This window comes from Dichomitus squalens (assembly GCF_000275845.1).
Source record: "Dichomitus squalens LYAD-421 SS1 unplaced genomic scaffold DICSQscaffold_11, whole genome shotgun sequence".
Classification (NCBI taxonomy): domain Eukaryota; kingdom Fungi; phylum Basidiomycota; class Agaricomycetes; order Polyporales; family Polyporaceae; genus Dichomitus; species Dichomitus squalens.
The window spans coordinates 721,340-742,309 of record NW_006766893.1 but is presented as its reverse complement, the minus strand read 5'-3'; the positions used below and the strand labels follow the sequence as shown (position 1 = coordinate 742,309).

Below are 20,970 nucleotides of genomic sequence, written 5' to 3'. Positions count from 1 at the left end.
CCGTGGAAAAACGAGCTACAATCCAGGATGGAAAGGTGGGGGAGACAGTGATAAACGGAGTGTTAAACGTGGGAGGGCGCTGGTGCCTGTGAGGTAGTTTCGACCTAATGTTACGACTGACTGTCGAGCGAGTAAGTGGAGACGAGCGAGGCAGGCAGGAGCGCCGACGAGCTCTGATCGCAGTGAGACTGGAGCGGAGCTCAACAGGCAGGACTGGAGACAAGTTGTGTATTGAGCGAAGTATCTACAGAGCGAAATACACGATGGCTTACCTGGAAACAAGAGGTCGAAACTAGAGTCTCCAGGTAGCAAGGGATCCAGCTATATACAGGGAACGAACAATGGGCGCTAGAGAACAATAGCGTTGCCATGGGTACGGAGTACAAGGGGTGTAGGACAATAGCGGACGTGGGGACAAAGGGAGCTATTGTCCGTGTGTGGACAAAGGGAAACCGTAGCGAGTAGTGAACAATAAGGAAACGTACGAGGCAGTGGTCCGAATTGAAAAGGAAACGTGGCGCCGTGAGGGCGGTTCGTGACACCAGGTGGGATATTGAGGTCACTGTCCGTGGTACGTGAGCAGTCTGTTATGTCCTAGGGCGCATCATATGCCTGCAAAGGACCCGACCACGAGATGCCAGACGAGAACGTGCCTCTCCTGTCAGACCCCGAGGCCAATCACCGGACATATCATACGAGGCTGTTGGCAAGCGGAGCGCGCGTGGTGCGGTGAAGAACTTCACTGTTCGAATAGCGAGGGAGTCTGCACTTGTCGCAAAGGATGCCCTGAGATCTATACCCACCGATATACGGGCCACTCTGCTCAACAACCTGGACAGCATCTCTTGTGAGTACCTTGTCATGCAACACGCCCAGTCGGCTTTTCTTTGACGGATGCGTCATCAGACAGCATAATTATATACCCTGCTACTGGTGTCTTCGAGCACTCGGCGGCGTCGGCGTGTCGCTGTTCCTTGTAAGGTAGGCTTCAATAACTGTATCATTAGCAGCTAACGAAGGAACCTTGCGCAGCGCCGTCATTTCCCGATCGTATACTCCGTTGGCATGAGCGGTTTCACCAGAGCTAACGAGAGTATGATGATCGAAGTCATCGTGAGTACCTACAGATCATGCAGTGTTCCTGCGTCTCCACTTGTCTCACTGGTACTCTATAGCCCATCTCATCGCCAATGTCATCGTGGAGGAGGTAGGAGAGGATAATCCTCGACCACTGACGTCGTCCTAGCTGACTTGTTCAATCTGGTTTCCTTGCGGGTGAATATCTTGTAATGCTCCTGCGACTGTCTTGTATGTGTAGCTTGTCTGTCATTTTCTTGTTTCGTAATAGAATGTTATACGTCGCCTCTTCTCATCGCCCGACACTGAGAATCTGAGGCAAAGCATGGAAATATCTGGCAACGTCGACAGGTTGTTGCCCTGTACTGCCTGGGCTTCTCAAGGTTGCCCCATCTCGCAACCAACACAATCCCGGGCAATTTAGGGAGGTACGGCGCTCGACTGTAGTCATTGCAAGCGGGTGCCACACTGACAATACCGGGCAATGCCGGCGAGATCTCGCCGGTATTGCCTGGTATTGCTGTACATTCCCTTCTCTTCCAACCCATTCAGGGTTATTGGGCTAGAATGGAAACTTGACAAGGTGCGCCCAACATTACATATATGTCACATGATATTTCTGCCATTGCCTGGGTGGGCCCGGGAGGGTAATATTCGGCAACATTTATACACTTTTGCTGATGGCGGAATAACAGAGTACGGCTTCTTCAGTCGCTCATGATGCGTAGGGAAACCAGTCAAGCGATTCTAGGGTTGAGAGCCCGGGGTGGTGTGTTGACTGAGCGATGCGAAAAGTGAGAATCGTCGGCGCCCCGCCAGACATGGAGGTCGCAAAGCCTCACAGTGGACAGAGTACGCATGTGGGATCTTGTGATCCCAGCGGTACTTCTGCAAACTCCAGCCATGGAGACAGCGTGGCTGTGTAGTCGGAACAGCTCTGAAGTCAGCATGCACCAATCGTAGCGGAACTACTTCCCACTTCCGCCCCAGAGGGGTGGTCAAAGCGCACCAATTTGAACAATATCAGACATATGTGGATGAGTCTCTATATTGCAACTGTCAGGATACTGGTGCCGTGGTGGTTCATGAGGCTGAACGGTCGGATCTGCTTACTAGTCAGAGGCCTAGCTCAACACTCGGCTGTCCAGCTGGAGCGCGCTCCGCATGCGCCGGGGTCGGAATCCAGAGACATGAATTTGTCTGAGAGTGGATGCTCGAAGCAGAAAAGTCCTTCGTAGGCGATATATATGAAACCGATGGGGAAAGTTCAGTCAGTCAGCGCTCCGCCGAGTCCAGCTGCCAAGGGGGGTCTCTGCCACATCACTTCGACCGCCAATAATGTACCCACTGCACCAACGATTCCGGTTATGCACCGTTGATTAAAGGACTCCAGCAGTACATATTACTGTTATCGATGGCGTGCGACATAGTACCAGTCCGGATAGATTTCTCGATAGGCGTCTATCATTTGCCGGAGAGTGGAAGGCGTTTATCTGGTACATCGCATGACGCGAGCGAGATTGGTCCACTTGTCCTCAACCGTCATCGTTCCGTGTCCGCGATGTCTGCTTCTTGCCGCTTGCTACCTGGCTGTCGCATCTTCTGAGCATCCAGCTACTTCTAAGACCTTCTCGGCTCCTCCGAAGGATCCGGACGCACACTTAGCGATATTCTTTTGCGGCGAAGTCTCCACAGGCAAGGGCCTGATTCACACGCCAAACACGGAATCCGGTAGCTGTATGCTGATGGCGGCGAGATCATAGCAGATCATTCACCGCGCCCCTCGCACGCGGCCGATGAGTGCTGCTCACTGCCAGCTATCCATCCTCGGCTCAATATTTCTCCAATATTGTTACCAACACCTCTCGTCATCCCTATGACTGCAAGTTACATATTCCAGGCGAGCTCCGTGAGTTTCCGACTTTTGGTGCAATCGAATCCACCGCACTTACAGCATCTACTGCTGATGTAGATCAACCGATCGTGGCGTCACAAGCTTGCGATCGGTTTCCAGCAGGCTGGCGAAGGTATCCCGACTAAATGTGATGGATGCCCATAAGGGCCGCTCGATTCTTGTGGACGCGAGCCTTCCGCATATGGCAAGGCGTCGACCTCTGCCTCGTACCCGTTGTTTTCCAGGGAGTCTGGCACGTCCCTGCCCTACAGAGGAATGTTACTCACGAGTATGTTCAAGACGAAATTTTCCTCGTTGATTGACGCTACCACCTTTGAGGCAATATGTGAGGGGGAAGGAGTATCAGCCTCGCTCGAGGGTTTTCGAAGGCGCGCACGTCGGCTGGTCTCGCCTCCATCAAAGGCCTCTGAACGCGTCTAGCGTCACAAGAATTGAGCAGCTCTATTATTGGCCCGACCTGTTTCCTCTTGAGTAAGGGTTTTGTCAATGTCCCTCCTGACCGTTTGAACGCGAGGCGCACATTCGTATATGCCGGTGGATGGCCTGACGTCAAAGCGTTGCAAACCTTGTGGGTCACGCGATTGCCGCTTCGCGCTGCGCTATCGGCAGCATGAACTCTCCTTTCGGGTCCTTTGTGCCCCTTTGGTAGTTTCGCGGGAAACTCATATGTTTTCCTCTATGGTTTTCCTGACGAAGCCGGCATCGGATGGATATGCCACGTGCTCAACAGTCTGATAGGTTTATTGTGGCGCTCGGCTGAGGTTCCCATCGAGAGTAGACCACCGTCCGATGGTCAATACTTTCTGTCATGAGTCCGACGACTGTGGGAAGCGACTTCCGGCCTCGCCTTCCAGACGTGACGTGCATAGTGTCCGCCATGTATAAAAACCGGCAGACGCAGCTACAGAGATAGCACTCAGCCCATCATCTGTTCTTTCCGGACCGACAGCTTCCCACCGGCAGCCTCTCACACACTAGCTACTCCCCATCTCACTTCCTCTCCAAGATGCCGTTGACCGCCCACGACCTTCCACCACGCATCAGTTCGGAGTTTCGCATTCCAGAAGATCTCATCAGGCGAGACGACACTGCGCTTCCTCAGCTCTATGACTGGAACGCGAAGGAGAACCCGAACTACCCGCTGTTCCTTTATCACGATCCCGCCACTGCGCAGAACGAGTACATTACTTACTCTACAGCTAATGAGGCCATCAACCGTGCTGCACGGTATATCACACACAGTATTGGCAGGGAGCCCAACGCCCCGACAGGCTCTCCCGTCGTCGGTATCCTGGCGAATACTGGTACGTTTCCGACTTATCGTCATTCAACCGCAACCCGAACATATACTGAGTCACCTTTCTAAACTACAGATACAATCACCTATTTCTGCACTATCATCGGCGCGTTCCGCGCTGGGGTCTGCGCGTTCCTCATTTCGACACGTAATGCGGCCATTGCGGTCGCAGACATGGCCAAGCGCACCGGGCTCACGCACATCATTGTGTCTCCCGACGCCATCATGAACGAGATCGCCGACGGGGCGATCAAGCTGCTCGCCTCGGACGGCGTGAACGTGCAAAAGCACCGGATGCCGGTCTTCGAGGATCTCTTTCCCGCCACGCCGATGGCTGATAGCCTGTTCGAGAAGGCGGTAGAGTTGCCGAAGACCTACGATGTACGTGCATACAACACGATCATGCACTCTTCTGGTATGCTGCGCTAGCTGTTCCGCATGCGGAATGAACTCATAAGGGAGTGTTGTAGGTTCGACCGGACACCCGAAGCCTATTCGGTGGACCATCAAGGGCATCTTGTCGTGGGGTCAGGAGCCGCGTGCGTCTCTCAGAGCGACGATGTCAAGGCTGTTTGTAACTGAAGGTGTGCTTACAGTGAAATGTAACGTGGACATCAAGGGGACGATCATGGGTGCCCACGGATCGCCCATGTTCCACGGTCTCGGCTCGTTCTTATATTCTGCAGCTGTACGTCTGATACTGAATAGCGGCCTCAGAGCGAACGCTGACCACTTGTTTGTCTGGCACAGCCTATCAATGGCTTCATCGTAGCAGCATTCAAGCCCGCATCTCCACCGACCGTCCCTACTCCAGACGCTGTCTGGACAGGTATCGCAGCCACTGGCTCGGACTTTTCTTGGAGTGTTCCCTCATTCATTGAGGTACGGACACACGCACGTGCTCTACATTCCCTACGTACTTACAGGATGATTTCAATCAGGAATGGGGTCGGGACCCGGAGAAGGTGCTCTACATGAAGAGGATGCGTGGCGTGGTAAGGTGCTTCAGCCACGTTCTCCCTTTGCTTGTTGCTCATGGCTGCATCAGATCTTCGGTGGGGCGGCACTCAACGATCAAGTCGGTAATACGCTTGCTGCGCAGGGCGTCTCGCTCTATACCGTCTATGGATGCACAGAAGTCGGACTCATCAACACCTTCGCTAGACGTGAGCACTCTTCTCGTACCAAAGCTTGAACTCTGTCATACTTATGCGATGTTGCTTTAGCGAACCCTGGCATGGACTGGGCTTACTGGTCCGTAACTGCAAGCCTCAAAGGCTCTTTCCGGCCCATGGGTGACGGCACGTACGAAGTTGTCGTTCTTGTGAGTCTCCTTGGCAGCAAGACAGTGCTGTGAGTTTCTGATGAGGTGTCTTCAGTCTCCCCCAGACCTCCCACTCCCCGTTACAAACACCAAGGTCGGCGATCAGGATGCGTACGCCACGAGCGATCTCGCTGTCCCGCACCCGACCCAGCCTGGCTTGTGGAAGATTGTAGGGCGTGCAGACGAGCAAATCATTTTGTCGAACGGCGAGAAGACTAATCCCGTTCCCCTCGGTAGGCTCGATTCGTCGTTCTCTGCGTGAATGTGAGAGCTGCTGACACGAGGTGCCTTCGGCAGAGAAAATGATCAACGAGGATCCGTTCGTGAAGAGCTCCGTCATGTTCGGTCGTGGGAAATTCCAGAATGGCGTCCTCATCGAGCCTACGGAAGACTTCCAGATCGACCCTACAGATGCGAAGCAGCTCGAGGCTTACAGGAACAAGATCTGGTGCGCACATTTCATGCATGTACATTGAGTGGAGTAGCTGACGGGTCTTCTGTTCCAGGCCCACCATTGAGCGTGTGAACGAATTTGCTCCTCAGCACTCCCGCATCTTCAAGGAGGCATGTGGTTTGGTAAAGCGTAGTGTCCTCGCATGACTGACAAGGAGTCTCGCAGATGATTCTCGTAACACACCCCTCGAAGCCGTTCGAACACAACGCCAAGGGCCTGCCACGCCGTGGCGTTATTCTCAAAGAATACGCCGACGAGATCGAGGCGCTGTACAAGGAAGTCGAGAACAGCGCGCAGAGCGAGTTCGCTCCGCCCGCCGTCTGGGACCCCGCTAGCACGCTCGCGTTCGTGCGGACCGTCGTCCAGAGCACTCTCCGCCGCGCTATTGCCGACGACGCCGACATCTTCCGCAATGGCGGCGACAGTCTGCAGTCGACCTGGATCCGAAACACGCTCCTTCGCGCCATCCGTGAGACACACAAGGACGCCGCGGTACGCCTGCCCATGAACGTCGTCTTCCAGGCGCCGACTATCGCGTCCCTCGCGACGCTCCTCCACAACATCATCCACAGCGCCGAAGAGGCCGTGCGCGCACCGCAGGACCTCTGGAAGCACGTCGAAAAGTACTCTGCGAACCTCCCCGCGCGCCCCGCGAACTTGGTGGAGCGCCCCGAGGGCCAGAAGGACGTAGTCATCATCACGGGCACTACTGGGGGGTTCGGATGCGACACGCTCGAGCACCTACTGCGCGACGAGACCGTCGAGCGCGTGTATGCGTTCAACAGGAAGGGTGCGCAGGCGCTTGGAAGGCAGCGGAAGCAGTTCGAGGCGCGCGGGCTGGATGTCAGCTTGCTCGACTCACCGAAATTCAGGATGGTCGAGGCGGTGCTGCACGAGCCTGGTTTTGCGGTTGAGGCTGAGCTGTTGGACGAGATCAGGACGTCTGCGACGCATATTTTACACAACGGCGAGTACCGTGCTTCACTATCTCGATCGGTGGATGGGTCGTGCTGATCGACGTGCCCACAGCGTGGAAGGTCGACTTCAACCTGTCAATCGCCTCGTTCGAGCATGATATCCAGGGCGCGCGCAACCTCGTCGACCTCGCGATCAGCTCGCCGTACAAGAAGGCACCTACAGTCGTGTTCGTCAGTTCCGTGGGCGTTTTCTCTGGTAAGTATTCTTGAACTCTTGCACTGTGAAACGCTAGACGACTAAGTAACGCGCGATTGACATAGGCTGCAAGATTTCCCCGCCGGTTCCCGAGATACCTCTCGACGACCCTGCGTCGGCCTTCGGCACCGGCTATTCCGAGAGCAAGTGGGTCACTGAGCACGTCCTGCAAAACGTTACGGAACGCACAGGGGTGCACACAGTTGTCATGCGCCTTGGACAAGTTGCGGGAGACAGGAAGGGCTATTGGAACGAGCGCGAGTGGTTCCCGTCCCTCGTCAAGTCCGCGCTGTTCCAGAAGTGCTTGCCCGAGCATGACGGAGTGAGTTGCTTCAGCTGTTTCGCCTGATTCTTACCCATCATGCTCACCTTTCTCTGCAGAAAGTGACGTGGTTCCCGGCGTACGAAGCCGCGAAGGCCTTCGCGGAGATGCGCCGCTCACCAGAGTCAGTCCTTCACCTCGTCCATCCCCACCCGGTCCCCTGGCACGCTCTCCTTGCGCCAATCGCGGAGGAGCTCGGTGTTCCCCTTGTCCCTTACACGCAGTGGCTTGAAAAGCTTGAGGGCAGCGTTGAGCATGGGTCTGCAGAAGAGGTAGAGGCGATGAAGGCCAACCCTGCACTCCGCCTTCTGCCGTTCTACAAAGCACAGGCCGGGACGATGACCCCGGACAGGGAGGCGATGGGTCTAGTGTTCATCTCGACTGAGAAGGCAGTGCGAGTGTCGGAGTCGCTAGCTAAAATGCCACAGCTGGGTGCGGAGCGAGCGCGTATGTGGCTGGCGGCGTGGAAAAGGTCTGGCTTCATCCACTAGATAGTTCTCATACATTCGCGCAGGCAATTGTGATATCACGAATGAACGAGTCGTACTACAGACCGAGGCGACCGCTCGCATATTCACCGCCACCCCTGCGGGGTGGGTACCTTGCCGATGGTGTAATGTACATCAACTCCTACGCTATGACTGTCTACTAGTACCGGCGTGTTAAAATGTAGGGCCCTAATAAGGAGTCGGCGAGACACTCACCAGTCTTTTTGCTACCTCAATATCCTGTATTGCGGCAGTCCAAGTTCACCGAAGACCTCTGGGATCCCGTGTCATTGTATCAGCAGGAGGATCTGCCAGAGAGACTGCGTTGAGGTCGAGACTGGTTGGTGGCTTCAGGGAGGCATTTATATCGAAAGCGTGCACGTGTGCTGTCTGTCTCTAATCACGGCTTTTAACGTGCATATTGACTCCGTGTTGGACCCTGCCGCCGTCTGGCCCGATATGCGACTGTATCCTTCGATCTATTCACGGGAGTAGTTCTTCCGTAGGCCGGGCACATTGTGAGGCAATTTATGCTAAGGTACGTACACCACGTACCCCAGTTCTGGGAGGGATTCTCCAAGTCCCACTGAAACGCGCCCTTCAGAGAACAATACTTATCCTTTGTGGGCGATTGTCTTCCGACATCAACCTCGGTCTTCGGTACCGGCCGGTTCACAATCTGTGTCGTCGTGAAGAAATCGATCTCTTTCGTATTCATGCATACTGATACAGGACACTATTCCAAGGGTTGGAAGGTGATCCGCTCGTCAAGGGCGACATGTCCCATCATTGGCTCAAGGCAGCTTGTGTGGCAAGGGCCTTCTTGACACTGTCGCGAGACACCAGCTTCTGGTGCCACCTGTAGTTCATGGGACGCATACATCAGATGTATCCGGTGCAGTAGAGCGGTAACGGAGACTTACGCGTGGAACGCCGGGTACTCCTTTTGGACGTCGGCATAGTCCTTAAGAGTGAAGCTGAGCGCGACGTTGTTCCAGGTGATGAAAGAGAAGTCCGCAATCGTCGGCTTGCCTCCCACGAGCCATTCCTGCTTCGACAACACTGACTCAAGGACGGACATCACGCGCAGGGTCTCCTTGCGGTACCGCTCGATCGCGCTGGGAACCTGCTCGGGGTGGTAGCGCAGGAACCACGCCGCCTGGCCGAAGTACGGGCTGTGACAAGCACACCGTCAGTAAGAACGCAGCATCGCCCGCGGATAGGGATACGCACCCCTGGCCCGAGGACTGGAAGAAGAGCCACTTGAAGAGGGAGTATTTCTCCTTCTCGTCGGTGACGGTCAGCCGCTTCTCTGTGTCGTACTTGTCGGTGAGGTAGAGGAGGATGGCGTCGGACTCCCAGAGCACGAAGTCGCCGTTCTTGTGGTCGATGAGGGTGGGGATACGGCCGTTCGGGTTATACTTGGTGTACTCCGGAGCCTTCTGCTCGTTCTTTCCGAAGTCGAGGTAGATGGGCTCGTAGGTCAATCCGAGCTCCTCGAGAACATTCACAACTTTCCTGTAAACGAAGCACCGTAAGCACGCCACGGTGTGGAGTGGGCCAGAAACAAGACAAACTGACCAGCCGTTGGGACCGCCGGTGTGGGTGTAGAGCGTGAACTGCTTGCCGTGCGACATGACTGTAGCGATAAGAGCTGGGTGCTTTCGGGAGGTGAGAGTGAAGAGGCTGTTGGGAATGATTCTCTAGGAAGCCAGACTGGTCTCCTTTATACCTGAGCACGCTTAGGCAAACAACTTGGCCCCGATTACGACATTGTGGTGATGGTGATGTTCGCAAAGCGTCCGTGAATCTTCCTTGTCCCCATTCGGAAGGCGTGCTGACGAACCTCACTCTAGCCAGCACCGCGTGAAGCGCCAGATTACGGAGGTTGGGGAACAAGGAGAGGATGAGCACATTACCGCCGCATTCCCAGCGTGTTCCCACCACATTCCGCCGGATTAGGGGATGTCGTGGTATTAACTGCCTTCCGCTCACATTCCGACCATGTTCCCCATATATTACTTAGACATTCCGTACCCTGCGTAACATGGGATTAAACGGGATATACACTTCTGTACCATAATAATCATTTATATTCATGAGGTTTGCAGTTTGGCGCCTCATATATCCCAATATAGGCACCTATTCACGGTGGTTGGTTATTGGCTTTTGGGCCAGCAAGGACATATACATCATCATAGGCGGAAAATATATTCGAAGGCCGACTCTTCTACGCTACAGCCCGAGTGTCTGAGAAATCTGCAGACCAGCATAATAAGACACCCCATCCATGTCATGCGCCGCGTTCAAAGTGTGGTGATGTCCTACAACTGATCTGGACATCAGGCAAAGCTGAGACAGCGCGCACAATACCAAACACACGTACCTAACTGCGCATATATGCAACAATAATGTCAGTATACAGGTGCTGCTTGGGCAATGTTAGCAGTTTGCTATCAAGCTGAGACCTGAGACTCACCATCAAGTGACGATGAATGCTGGACAACAGCCGGGCCTACTAGATGCTATCAGATTCCATGCAGGGACTTTACATACAACATTAGAGGACCCACCATTGCCCCGATTAGTAGACGTACCTACAAGAGCCTGAAAACGCCTGCATAGTGAGGCTCAGACATCAGCTGGCATCCGGAAGTCGATGGCCAGTACGTACCATGAAGAGGGTAGGCACAAGGAGGGGATGGAAGAAGTACGAAGTCAAGTTGCCTATGGACGCGATGGCAGACTGATATGGGGTCAGGCGACAACGTCATCACGGTTAGATAAGTGATTTTGGACAGACAAGTCCCCCTTGCCATAGCAATCCGCCAAGGCCGTTGGGGATGTGGAGGGAATCTAGAGAGAATGTGCATGTTCCCAGCAGATTCCCATAAAGGGGGAATATGCTGAGGAATCCGTGGGGAACATGCGTGGGATACGCAGATTCCCAGCATGTTCCCTGCCACCGTAATCTGGCGCTTCACGCAGTGCAGTCTTGAGATGTCACCGTTTGAACCTCAAGTCGCAGTTGGTAAGCCTGGCGAATTATTATAGGATTCATCTGGCAGTAGCTCTCCTAACGTCTGGGATAACTGGTAATGAGTTACGATTGACTGACACAGCATTATGTAGATCCTTGGTCAGCATATGTACTATCAGGAATGGACATTGGAACCGCTTGAGAGTATCACAAGAAGGAAGGCCAAACACTCACCAAGTCTCATACTAGTGAAGGACGATTGGTTGAGCGGAACGTAAGGGCAATCTCATGTAGGCCAAGAGGGGGCCAGCCCTGGGCCAGTAGTGAGTAGGGCGAATTGGCCATAAGCAGTACGACGTTAGTCGTCACGGTTGACCCTCGTGGCCGGCGAGAACTTAGGTGCCACGTGGTGCCCTTCTACGAATTAGGTAAGGCAGACGCCCGCCTTCATCGATTTCAAGCAGAGCAATCATCGATGGGCCGTCCAACGTGAATGCTGACTGCATCTCACTGGCTTATGGATCAACTTTAACTTTCCTTCATTGTCTGTCTTGGCTCATGACTATCTGGGGCTATGAGCTGTTGCGAGAGTGGCGCGTGGCGGACGCTATCACCAATCACAGAACCTCGCGCTGATTCTTTCTCACAGTCGGCGGCCTTGACCGCCAAGTGTCCGCGAGTGGTGTATACATGGAGCAAATAATACCGGGGAGTGCTGTTAAGCAAGTTCTTGCCATGTCATGAAGTCGGAGCTGTGAGGCAGACGAAGGCCATATGTGCGGACGCTGTCGCTTGGAGATCCCACTGCGTGGGCTAACTCTGCGGATGTGACTTAATCTCGCACTTCGAGACACTAGCTCGTTCTATCATAACCTGTGGTCCCACTGGACAAGGTCACCATTAGCGCCTTGAACCGGTAGGTCCCTCTCAGTGCAATTCAAGCCCGGTGAACGTTAGGTCCGGTTTCCAGCAATGATTCGACGAGACCCGGTTATCGTGTCTACGAAGACCAGCCTTACCAACACTGTCCCCATGCTTGGGTCACACAAGTTGCTTGCAATTGGTACGGTACACGTCGCCGCATCTCAACACTGTAAGCATAGGGTATTCGAGAGTCAAGCGTCTCGGGATGGCTGACTGGCAACATCTCGCAGATCACCAAAACAGTACATGCTAAGGGGTTCTTCATCTGTCTCCAGCTCAGCGCTCTGCGCTGCGTCACGAACCTCGCTCTCCTGTGGGATGAAGACATTGACTTCGACTAGTTAGCATCCTCTCCGATCAGCCTCAAGTCGAGAGAGATCAAGTTTGGCGAGAGCTCACGAAAGATGGTGAGTGTTATTGCTTTGCTGACATCAAACAGTGAGCTGGAGGCGAAGCGATGAGTCGCAAAGCCACGGGTGGACAAACGCTAGTGACCTTTAGGAGCGGGAGATGCGGGCGCGACATAAGCAGACAACCCTCCCATCCCTTTGACGTCCACGCGCTTTCCGAGACATAACGTATTTGCGAAGCACCCCGGCGATGTCGGATCAAGAGGAGCTTCGCTGTGATCAAAGTTATCCTTCAAGTCATCCCGCTCTGCGATGATACAACCCCTGAACCGGAGGAAGGGAGTCTGAGGCATACTGGACGACTGTTGCGGGTTGCAACTTCCCGTGAAGGACAAGCGGCGTGGATTCTTGTGAGTGACCCGTGCCTCGTTTTATTGCACGATGTTAGTGATCCACCGTTGACTATACTGAGTAGTGTATTGGAGAAGAGTCCCCTGCAAGCGCAATGATATGAATTGTTCGTCAGCGCAGGACTAATCATACTTCGTAGACTTTGGATCGACTCAGAGCGCTGATCAAGACATGGTATATAGTGACCTGATCTCACGCCGTAGGTCAACACATGATATTCAAATACATGGGCGCCGCCGTGGGAGGCTGCGCGATCGATTGCAATCAGAACGCGGCGGGATTGAGTAACAAGGAGGCTTCAAGAGGCCCATATCCTCGGGTCGCCTTGGCCTCAGCGCAAGAGGGCCGAGTGCGTCGAATTGACCGTATATATAGTTATAGGTGGGTGAGCACCTTTCAGTCGATCTGCTATCATCGCATGAAGCTTAGCGCAGGGTGTATGGCCTCTCCGTTCGATCGGTGGTGTCCGAACGGGATCTGTGTCTTGTACAGCTTCGCTCAATCGGATGTGGCGCTTGGCGGCCTGCACCGTGCCGGATGCCAATGTTGTGGTGTTACGTAAGCGCCATATGTGCGCCTTCACCGCGCAAGCTTGTTTCAAACATACATGTCGGTGCGTGTCCATCACATTTGAAGTTTTTCAGATTTGCTTTTAGCGATTAGAGGGGAACGTGATGAGATCCCTAATTGTTGAGGTACGCCTTCTTGTGACTAAAAATCGGCATTGGAACAGCAATCGAGGGCGTGTATCTATGTGTCATGAGCCTACACGGGCCCAAGCATAATTCGTATATATGTCCTTTGCGGACTTGGGGCAGCGACCTATTCTATCACTGCCCTTTACCTCCGCTCGCTCGTATCCGCCACCACTATCCCTTGTAGGGCCTTCTCATTCAATCTCCTGAAGACCCAAAGCCAGCATGTCGAGCACATGTACGAACATGTTCCCTCCGAAGCCCGAGTGGAGCGTTGACCAGATCCCCGACTTGTCGGGTAAGGTCATCATCGTCACTGGCGGTAACACGGGTATTGGTAAGGAAACTGTCAAGGTGTGCCGCGTTCCGCTATTCAGGTCATCTCCTCTGGAACGTGACCCCATTGCTCATTCGGTGTCAACAGGCCCTGTTGAACCACAACGCGAAAGTGTACATTGCCGGACGCAACCCGCAACGGGTGAACGAGGCTATCGAAGACTTGAAGAAAGAGACCGGCAAGGAGGCGCTCTTCTTGCAGGTCGACCTCGGAGACTTGACCACGATTCAGCCCGCGGTCGAGTCCTTCATGAGGCGCGTGTTTTCAACAGGCTATGGCCTTGACTAGCAATGGGCACTGACAGTTTTTCCACAGCCAAGAGCAGCGTCTCGACGTGCTCTTCAACAGCGCCGGGGTTATGTACCCTCCTGTCGAACAGGTCACAAAGGACGGGTTCGACCTGCAGTTCGGAACCAACGTGATCGGTGCGTGTTTTCGTACTCATATCTTCTCGTCCCATCTGATTCGCACTGTCGTGCAGGCCACTTCCTGCTCACAAAGCTCCTCCTCCCGCGCCTCATCGAGACAGCCAAGTCGTCGCCCGACGGCAAGGCGCGTGTGATCAACACGTCCTCCATGGGCCACACCTTCGTATCTGGAATCGACTTCGACGCGATCCGAGACGGACAAAAGCGCTTCAAGGCAGGCACGAAGAAGCTCTACTCGCTGAGCAAGTTCGTGAGTATTCTCGTCGGCGTGTCCTCGGGCAAACATTCGCATGTGATTCCCCAGATACTCACCAGTACTATATTGCGCATATCTGCAGGGGAATGTCGTGTTCGCGCACGAGCTGCACCGACGCTATGCGGACCAAGGGATCGTTTCCGTCTCGCTGCATCCAGGTAATCTCCAGACCGACCTGCAGAGGCACATCTCCAAGGTCGAGGCTATCCTGACGGTGAGCTGTCCGGAGAAGTGAAATTCGGCGCAGATGTATTGAGGGCTCATCGCATCCATTGCAGAAGAATCTGTTATACCCGGCACCGATGGGGGCGCTCACCCAACTGTATGCGGGTACGACTCTGGAGGGTGCGAATCTGGGTGGCAAGGTATGCCTGCTCCCTCTTCTCGGTGCAGTGCTGTATCATTGACGTAGTACATCCGCAGTACCTGATCCCGTGGGCTAGGGTTGGGGAGGCGAGAAAAGAGACATACAATGAAGAAACCGGCCGTAAGCTGTGGGAGTTCCTTGAGGACGCCACTAGGAGCTTCCAGTGATGCGCAGTTAGGCGAGCATGTTCTCAGCTGCTGGAGTTACCACAACTGTATCTAAGGGACCTCTTTGTACGTCTACCTTCAGATAGTAGTCGCGCCCTGTGTTTGATATCTACTTTCCCTTATCTCATGTTCTCATCTCGCTATACGCATTCAGATGTATCACTCCTTGGTATGCGTCGGAAGATCGCAGAAGCAATTCCATGGTTTCAGTACATGTCCAGACATAACTCGATCGCTTCGTATCGCCTACATACCCAACATGAAAGGACGTATAGCGTGAGGAGTCTCATTGTGCGGAAAGGGTCTCCAACATACCAGAAACCTTTGCGATGTCGCCCTTGATACTTGCTCCAGGATCGTATTGCCACTCCATCTGCGCCTTCACATCCTTTTCGAAGGCACTGAGCAGCTCAGGTGGGTACCGACCGGCCGCGCTGTCTTCGACGCTGATATCCTCCCAACCAGCTCGCCTCAGCTGGTAAAGCATCCCATTCCACTCTGACCCTTGCTGCACGTTCTGTGAGAACGGCCTGCGGACATCGTCGTAGATCCTGAGCGCTTCGGACACGTTCGTCAATGTGACGGAGGAATGTGCGAGAATTTTCGCGAGAACGAAACCGTCCTCAATTGCTTGTCCAAGGCCGGCACCTTGGTATGGGACCATTGCATGGGCCTGGAACAAGATAACTGGAATGAGGAAGCTGGCATGAACATAGCAAATGATCAACGCACGGCGTCGCCAATGAGCGCGTATCTTCCCTTGATGTATGTAGTCAGTTTAGGTACTGTGTGCAACGCCCAGCCCAAAGGCTCCCTCAGTGACTGCAGTGTATGGATTAGCTTAATTCCAGCATACAGGAGCGCACATTGGCATGGAAGCGTACCTTTATCAGGGCCACAGCGTTGGGATTAAATCCCTCGAATAACTTGGCGACTTTATCGGAGGTAGTTGTCTCTACCCAAGGTCCATCATATACTGTACCCGATCCAGGCGTGTACACACTAGAAACGATGTTCACAAGTTCTCCGCCGGATACTGGATACAACACAACGTGCTACAACATTCGTCAGCCATCCGAGACAGACACATACGACTTATGAGGCGAACCCTGTCCTTTCCGCACAGCTAAGAATGAAGACGTGGAGGGTCAGTAACACGTTGCGGACCTAAAGAAGAGCCATACACGTACAATCTGAGGCGTAGATGCAAATCGCCTGAGATCCTCGGAGAGCTCGCTCGCTAGTATCAAACCACGGTATGTAACATGACCGGACCAGATCGGCTCGACCATGACGCGAGTACGTGATGCGTCTTCGATATGACCGTGCCTTTCCGATTCATCGGAAAGTTTAGCGAACATCGTGCGGCGCACGGAGGAACGAATACCGTCGCTGCCAATAACGATGTCACAGGTTGCCGTCGTCCCATCCTTAAAATGCAGGATGATGGGCTCAGTGGGGGAGGTTGGCTCAGAGTAAGACGTGAGGCGCTTTGAGAAGTGAATCCTATCCTTGGCATCGAGCTTCTCTGATAGGATCTGCTGGAGCACGGATCTCTGGAACGTGTGCACTGATATTCAACTGTCAGACAATACCTTGTCTATGCGGGCGACACGTACGCTGATGGAGCTTCACAATGTCAACCACTTTCGCCTCGTCTCCCTTCCGAAATAATATATCGCTTCCTGCGTGGTTTTCATCAGTGTTTATCATACGCAGGATCATCAACGGTAGCATACCAGCACGGTCCACTGCTCCCGTAACCTTCACTAGCTCTTCCTCCAACTCGAGCTCTTGCATGATCGTCCAAATACGAGGGGACATCAAGACTCCGGCCCCAACCTCCGTAAGTTTGGCCGCAGATTCGTATATGTCGAATTGTACGTCCAACGCATACTTCTTGAGGCACAGCCCAAGGACTAGACCACCCATTCCACCACCGCTGCCAGGAATGATCAGCTAGTAACCATAACATAAACGAGACGCAGGCTTACATGATGGCAACACGAAACTTTGACGCAGAATTGACAGAAGACATGCAGTGTCTGACCTGGACAACAGGAAAGAGATATTTGTGTTTGTTGCTTAAACGCAAGTCTAAAGCGCCTTATATAACGGAGTCGGCACCTAGGCCTCAAGCTGAAGAACCACCGGTTATCCGTGTTGATCGGGCGGCGGCATCGGAACTTCGAGAGAAGGAGTCGTAAGCCTAGCAGTGCACAGTGAACTGTCCAAGAACTCTCTCACCAAGGCGGATTTGAAGTGGGTCGTAGCGTGGTTCTGGCTCGTCACGGGGGTGAAGTCCGAGTGTCGGCCAAATGTTCTCTGTAATCCTGACCAAGAACAGAAGCATCGAACGATCGTCGGCCACCCATGGAGAGTCGAGTCCTGCAGTTTGCATCAATGTCGACATAACAAGGATTGCTCTTGTTGCCTTGCTTTGTGAACGAGGCATATATCTACTCAAGCCACATCATTGAAGCTGCACAAACAAATAGAGCAAGGTAAGGCTGAGGGAGAACAGTACGGCATCAAGTGTGAAAATATCTTCAAGTTGTCAGTATGCGGACCTGCCCTGAAGCGCCGCTTGTGGCACCAATTTATACTAGTACCGGAAATGAATCCCTTGAGGAGCGCGCAACACCCGCAACATCTGGAGATATACGATATATAGCCCAGTATTGCCGTGGTATTGTCAGATATCGCAAGGCCGCGCATTGCCTATATGGGCGATTAAGTTGTTCTCAACGCGATTGCTGACACCGTCCAGGCGCTGAGGCGACCGTCATTGATTCAGCGATGTAGCGGCCTCGTCACGCGATGGGGGTTCACGTCACCACCCAACAGATGTCTTGACATTGCACTTGTAGCAGTGCAAAAGAAGCGTCCTCGCGACGTGTTACATCACAGGCAAAACCACCACACCGTACCAGCATAATTTCCATATAGTTATCTATCACATATGAATCATAAGCGGTGTATTATGCCCGAAAGATCGTGACGTGCATGAAGAACGTAATAAAGATGATAGAACTTGTGGTACTAGCCTGCTCAGAGACCCGTTGTTCCAGCCAACGACCCCCATATGATGTCCCTCCTCCAGCAGTGTGCATGAATCGATGGCATGGGGCGAGATGAGTTGACACACGATCTCAGTGAAGTCCAGACCGCCTGGTCTTCACAAAGCGGCGCGGGCGGTAGGTGTCCCGAGCCCAATTATCGTTAGATTTCCAGTCACCGCAGCTACCTGAGTTGCTGGTGCTAGATGAAGAGGGAGATGCGACGGAAGTAGAAGCCGAGGTTGGACTGGGACCTGGGGCGGACGTGGGAACGTCCGAGATAGAGGCCGACGACGAAGGAAGAGCGGAAGAAGTGGGAGCAGTAGATGAAGGAGCGGGAGGAGCGCCACTGTTGGACACGGCGTTGTTGCCATTTCCAGAACCGATTGAAGCAATTGGAGGACCAGGGAAAACGTACTCGAAGCCAGGATTGTAAACCTAGCAACAATATGTTAGCCATCTGAAGCAGAGGTTGAATAAGGAGCTACGCACATTAGGTGTCAAGATACCAGGGTCGGTGTCGGAGTACGCTCCAGGAAAGCTGACGGTAGCATTGGGAGCACCATCGTTGTTGCCACCAACGCGAACTTGTGTGCAGGACGGATAGAACTCGGCCCCGCCCACAGACACTGCACCTTGGAGAGCAATGATCTCATGGCGGATAAGATAGTCTCCGGCTGCAATGTCGCTAGGGAGCGTGATACTGTATGATTGACCGTTCACTGTTGATATAGAGACAAAGTGAACAATTAGTCACACCCAACAAATGTACAGGGAGACGACGCTGACTTATATCCGCTTGCACCCAACCAGAACTGTCGCTCTTCTGTCCGGCTTCGTCGATCTTGAACCACCGGGCGTTCGAAGCATCGAACTTGTCGCACGTAGTCCCATCGCACACGGCCATGTAAGTCATGAGCGGACCGGTGTTGTGCGGCCACTGGAGAGCACGAGAAGCATGAGTTTATGTACTCGAAAGCGTGAATGGAGAGTGCTTACGTTGCCGCCGCCACCAGAAGCCCAAGAGAAAGCGACTTGGCTCCCAGGGTTGGCGGGCACAACGAGCGCTGCGTTCTGAGCATCCTGTCCGCAGGAGAGGTTCGGGTTCGATGCGCCCTTGACAGGCTCAACGCTATCGATGAGGCGGATTGGGCTATTACCTAGAATTATTCGTAAACTAAGGACAGATCCACCCAAAGTATATGCGACGTACTGGGAGTCTGATCGGGGACATTGCCCTCGTAAGTCGTGCCGTCTATCGCAACGCTCTTGAGGTAACCGTGGGCCAATACTTGGGTGATCAATGTAAACAGGAGCACAATGAGAGTATATTGCGACTCCATGCTGACGAATCGTCGAAAATATGAGAGCAAGTTGTGATGAAGGGGCCGGCCCGTCTAATACTGCTGTATGCGAGAGAGCGAGCGATAAGGAGGGGAGTGGATTGTCATACAATGTGTTACGCACGTCGCCTTTATCCTCCGTCTGCAATCGCTCACCACCCTCTTTCCAGAGACATGTGCACCGATTCACGACTTGTGGCAGCCATGTCCGGCGCCGCGTGCAAGCCTGAACAGGTGTGTCAGTTACATTCTTTGTGCTTGCGACGAAAGCATGCACTCGAGAAAGTCTAGAGGATCACAAGGGGGTCCGGAAGCGACGATATTCAAGGGCGACGTGGGTTGCGCACAAGAGACAGATGCAGCATCTATGAAGGCCCCGATCTATTCAACATGCGTCTTCAGCGACAAGGATCGTGACGGGTGAAGCATTGTACCTACAGAAGAGTCACATGTATACTCTTTCAGACGCTGTAACATCAGACCGAAGGCAATCATGAGCCCATTCTCATCTCCGTCTGTGAAACATCTCCCCGAGCACAGCTACGGAGGACATAGTCCACCTGTTAACAATGCGGATTGGCCGGCAGCTCGCGCTCGTCAAGGATAGCGGCCGCTGGGCAGCATAAGATGAGGATGCAGCACGATGTAGACACGCCCAGCAGTATCGCCCCTCGAACAGTGTGTTGGCTTTGCTACATCAAGTGCCACTCACAAGTCAAAGCCCCCGTAAGCTAGATATATCAGCGAAGATTGAGAACTTGGGTCAAGCATCAAGAACCGGTGTCGGAAAGAGGTCACATCAAGCCAGCGACGCTACAGCGCTTGACGTATATTTCCTACGTGCTCGCCTCACGATGCAGACGCGGATCTTCTATGCAGCGTGTTCACGACGTGAACGCCACATTCACAGTGTGCGAATGACTGCGATATGGGGCGTGGCTTTCTGAGGCGCTGATTCTGACCCTCGGCCACGTGTCTCCGGTGCCGCACATGTTTCGGCGCGGAGACCGTGGCAGTGACTGCGCCTGACCTTCAAGATTAGCAGCGCGTTCTGTAAGCGTACTGCTGCACGAGTGCATTGATGGGCGCGGAGTATGGCGAGTCTCCGTGAGGGGTAAACAGGGTAAATGGATGTGAAACGGAGTCTCGCGCCGGCTTTCCTAGTCCGGAAGACTGAAAGAACCGATAGCAAGCGGAGCGTCGGCCATCGAGGTGTTCGAATTCTCCTGGAGCTCGGCCTTCAAGCTTTCCCGGTGAAGCGAGACGAAGACGATCGTCTTCCCCGCATAGCGCAGGTGCACCGCTGTTCAGTACATATCATTCCCCTGCGCAAGTGCCACGCCGCCTCCGTGAGCATCGACACAATGAGACACGGTGGCACCAAGATGCTAAGGTACGTACTCATACTCAGAGACATGCCCTATAAGATGATGCTTCTTCGCGCCGACCTTGACCCGTTAAAGTTCATCTAGGCCGGTGTCGAGGTCAATCCCGTAGACGAAGGTGTCATCCATGAACGACGTGCTGGTCACGCACGCTTTCCCGTCCGATGATGTCTTTGCCGACCAGTTCATGAACTAGAAGAAGGGAGACAGAGTGCAAA

The 20,970-nt window shown here is 53.7% G+C and overlaps 6 protein-coding genes across 6 annotated transcripts; 2 read left to right on the top strand and 4 right to left on the bottom strand.

Annotated features, from left to right (window-relative positions):
- Positions 1 to 3,326: 3,326 nt before the first annotated feature.
- On the bottom strand, positions 3,327 to 3,963 carry DICSQDRAFT_154904 (uncharacterized protein; the record flags this gene model as incomplete). Its single annotated transcript, XM_007365286.1, has 1 exon — positions 3,327 to 3,963. A coding segment is annotated over one exon (165 nt), but the record flags the coding sequence as incomplete, so codon positions are not given.
- A 35-nt stretch (positions 3,964 to 3,998) lies between these two features.
- Positions 3,999 to 8,141, top strand: DICSQDRAFT_105281 (acetyl-CoA synthetase-like protein; the record flags this gene model as incomplete). The annotated part of the gene is made up of 15 exons (XM_007365285.1): positions 3,999 to 4,296; positions 4,366 to 4,704; positions 4,760 to 4,828; positions 4,886 to 4,977; positions 5,040 to 5,171; positions 5,231 to 5,284; positions 5,338 to 5,455; positions 5,516 to 5,613; positions 5,669 to 5,846; positions 5,911 to 6,061; positions 6,120 to 6,177; positions 6,233 to 7,034; positions 7,097 to 7,240; positions 7,306 to 7,562; positions 7,622 to 8,141. 15 exons carry the CDS (start codon positions 3,999 to 4,001, stop codon positions 8,051 to 8,053), a joined length of 3,222 nt encoding a protein of 1,073 aa, XP_007365347.1. The 3' UTR covers positions 8,054 to 8,141.
- Positions 8,142 to 8,836: 695 nt separating this feature from the next.
- DICSQDRAFT_169668 (glutathione S-transferase C-terminal-like protein) lies at positions 8,837 to 9,687 on the bottom strand (the record flags this gene model as incomplete). The annotated part of the gene is made up of 4 exons (XM_007365284.1): positions 8,837 to 8,909; positions 8,974 to 9,225; positions 9,284 to 9,568; positions 9,632 to 9,687. The coding sequence occupies 4 exons, from the start codon at positions 9,685 to 9,687 to the stop codon at positions 8,837 to 8,839; spliced, it is 666 nt and encodes a 221-aa protein (XP_007365346.1).
- A 3,823-nt stretch (positions 9,688 to 13,510) lies between these two features.
- Positions 13,511 to 14,988, top strand: DICSQDRAFT_136200 (NAD(P)-binding protein). Its single transcript, XM_007365283.1, has 7 exons — positions 13,511 to 13,764; positions 13,835 to 14,001; positions 14,063 to 14,172; positions 14,229 to 14,425; positions 14,514 to 14,645; positions 14,710 to 14,796; positions 14,855 to 14,988. The coding sequence occupies exons 1-7, from the start codon at positions 13,636 to 13,638 to the stop codon at positions 14,963 to 14,965; spliced, it is 933 nt and encodes a 310-aa protein (XP_007365345.1). The 5' UTR covers positions 13,511 to 13,635; the 3' UTR covers positions 14,966 to 14,988.
- A 154-nt stretch (positions 14,989 to 15,142) lies between these two features.
- Positions 15,143 to 17,420, bottom strand: DICSQDRAFT_154901 (FAD/NAD(P)-binding domain-containing protein). The gene is made up of 9 exons (XM_007365282.1): positions 17,213 to 17,420; positions 16,960 to 17,151; positions 16,705 to 16,907; positions 16,585 to 16,650; positions 16,156 to 16,535; positions 16,074 to 16,091; positions 15,850 to 16,020; positions 15,698 to 15,787; positions 15,143 to 15,638 (listed from the first exon to the last, which is right to left on the bottom strand). The coding sequence occupies exons 2-9, from the start codon at positions 17,001 to 17,003 to the stop codon at positions 15,252 to 15,254; spliced, it is 1,359 nt and encodes a 452-aa protein (XP_007365344.1). The 5' UTR covers positions 17,004 to 17,151; positions 17,213 to 17,420; the 3' UTR covers positions 15,143 to 15,251.
- A 697-nt stretch (positions 17,421 to 18,117) lies between these two features.
- DICSQDRAFT_126796 (uncharacterized protein) lies at positions 18,118 to 19,367 on the bottom strand (the record flags this gene model as incomplete). Its single annotated transcript, XM_007365281.1, has 5 exons — positions 18,118 to 18,462; positions 18,517 to 18,746; positions 18,814 to 18,964; positions 19,024 to 19,184; positions 19,238 to 19,367. 5 exons carry the CDS (start codon positions 19,365 to 19,367, stop codon positions 18,118 to 18,120), a joined length of 1,017 nt encoding a protein of 338 aa, XP_007365343.1.
- Between the last annotated feature and the right edge of the window lie 1,603 nt (positions 19,368 to 20,970).

Bases quoted from the DNA above. Each gene is read 5' to 3' on its own strand.
- DICSQDRAFT_136200 (XM_007365283.1), top strand. From the start codon at position 13,636: ATGTCGAGCACATGTACGAACATGTTCCCTCCGAAGCCCGAGTGGAGC. The intron at 14,002-14,062 runs GCGCGTGTTTTC...GTTTTTCCACAG, and splicing joins GCGGTCGAGTCCTTCATGAG to CCAAGAGCAGCGTCTCGACG. The intron at 14,797-14,854 runs GTATGCCTGCTC...GTACATCCGCAG, and splicing joins GTGCGAATCTGGGTGGCAAG to TACCTGATCCCGTGGGCTAG.
- DICSQDRAFT_154901 (XM_007365282.1), bottom strand. From the start codon at position 17,003: ATGTCTTCTGTCAATTCTGCGTCAAAGTTTCGTGTTGCCATCAT. The intron at 16,536-16,584 runs GTACGTGTCGCC...GTTGAATATCAG, and splicing joins CATTGTGAAGCTCCATCAGC to TGCACACGTTCCAGAGATCC. The intron at 15,788-15,849 runs GTACGCTTCCAT...CATACACTGCAG, and splicing joins ACGCTGTGGCCCTGATAAAG to TCACTGAGGGAGCCTTTGGG.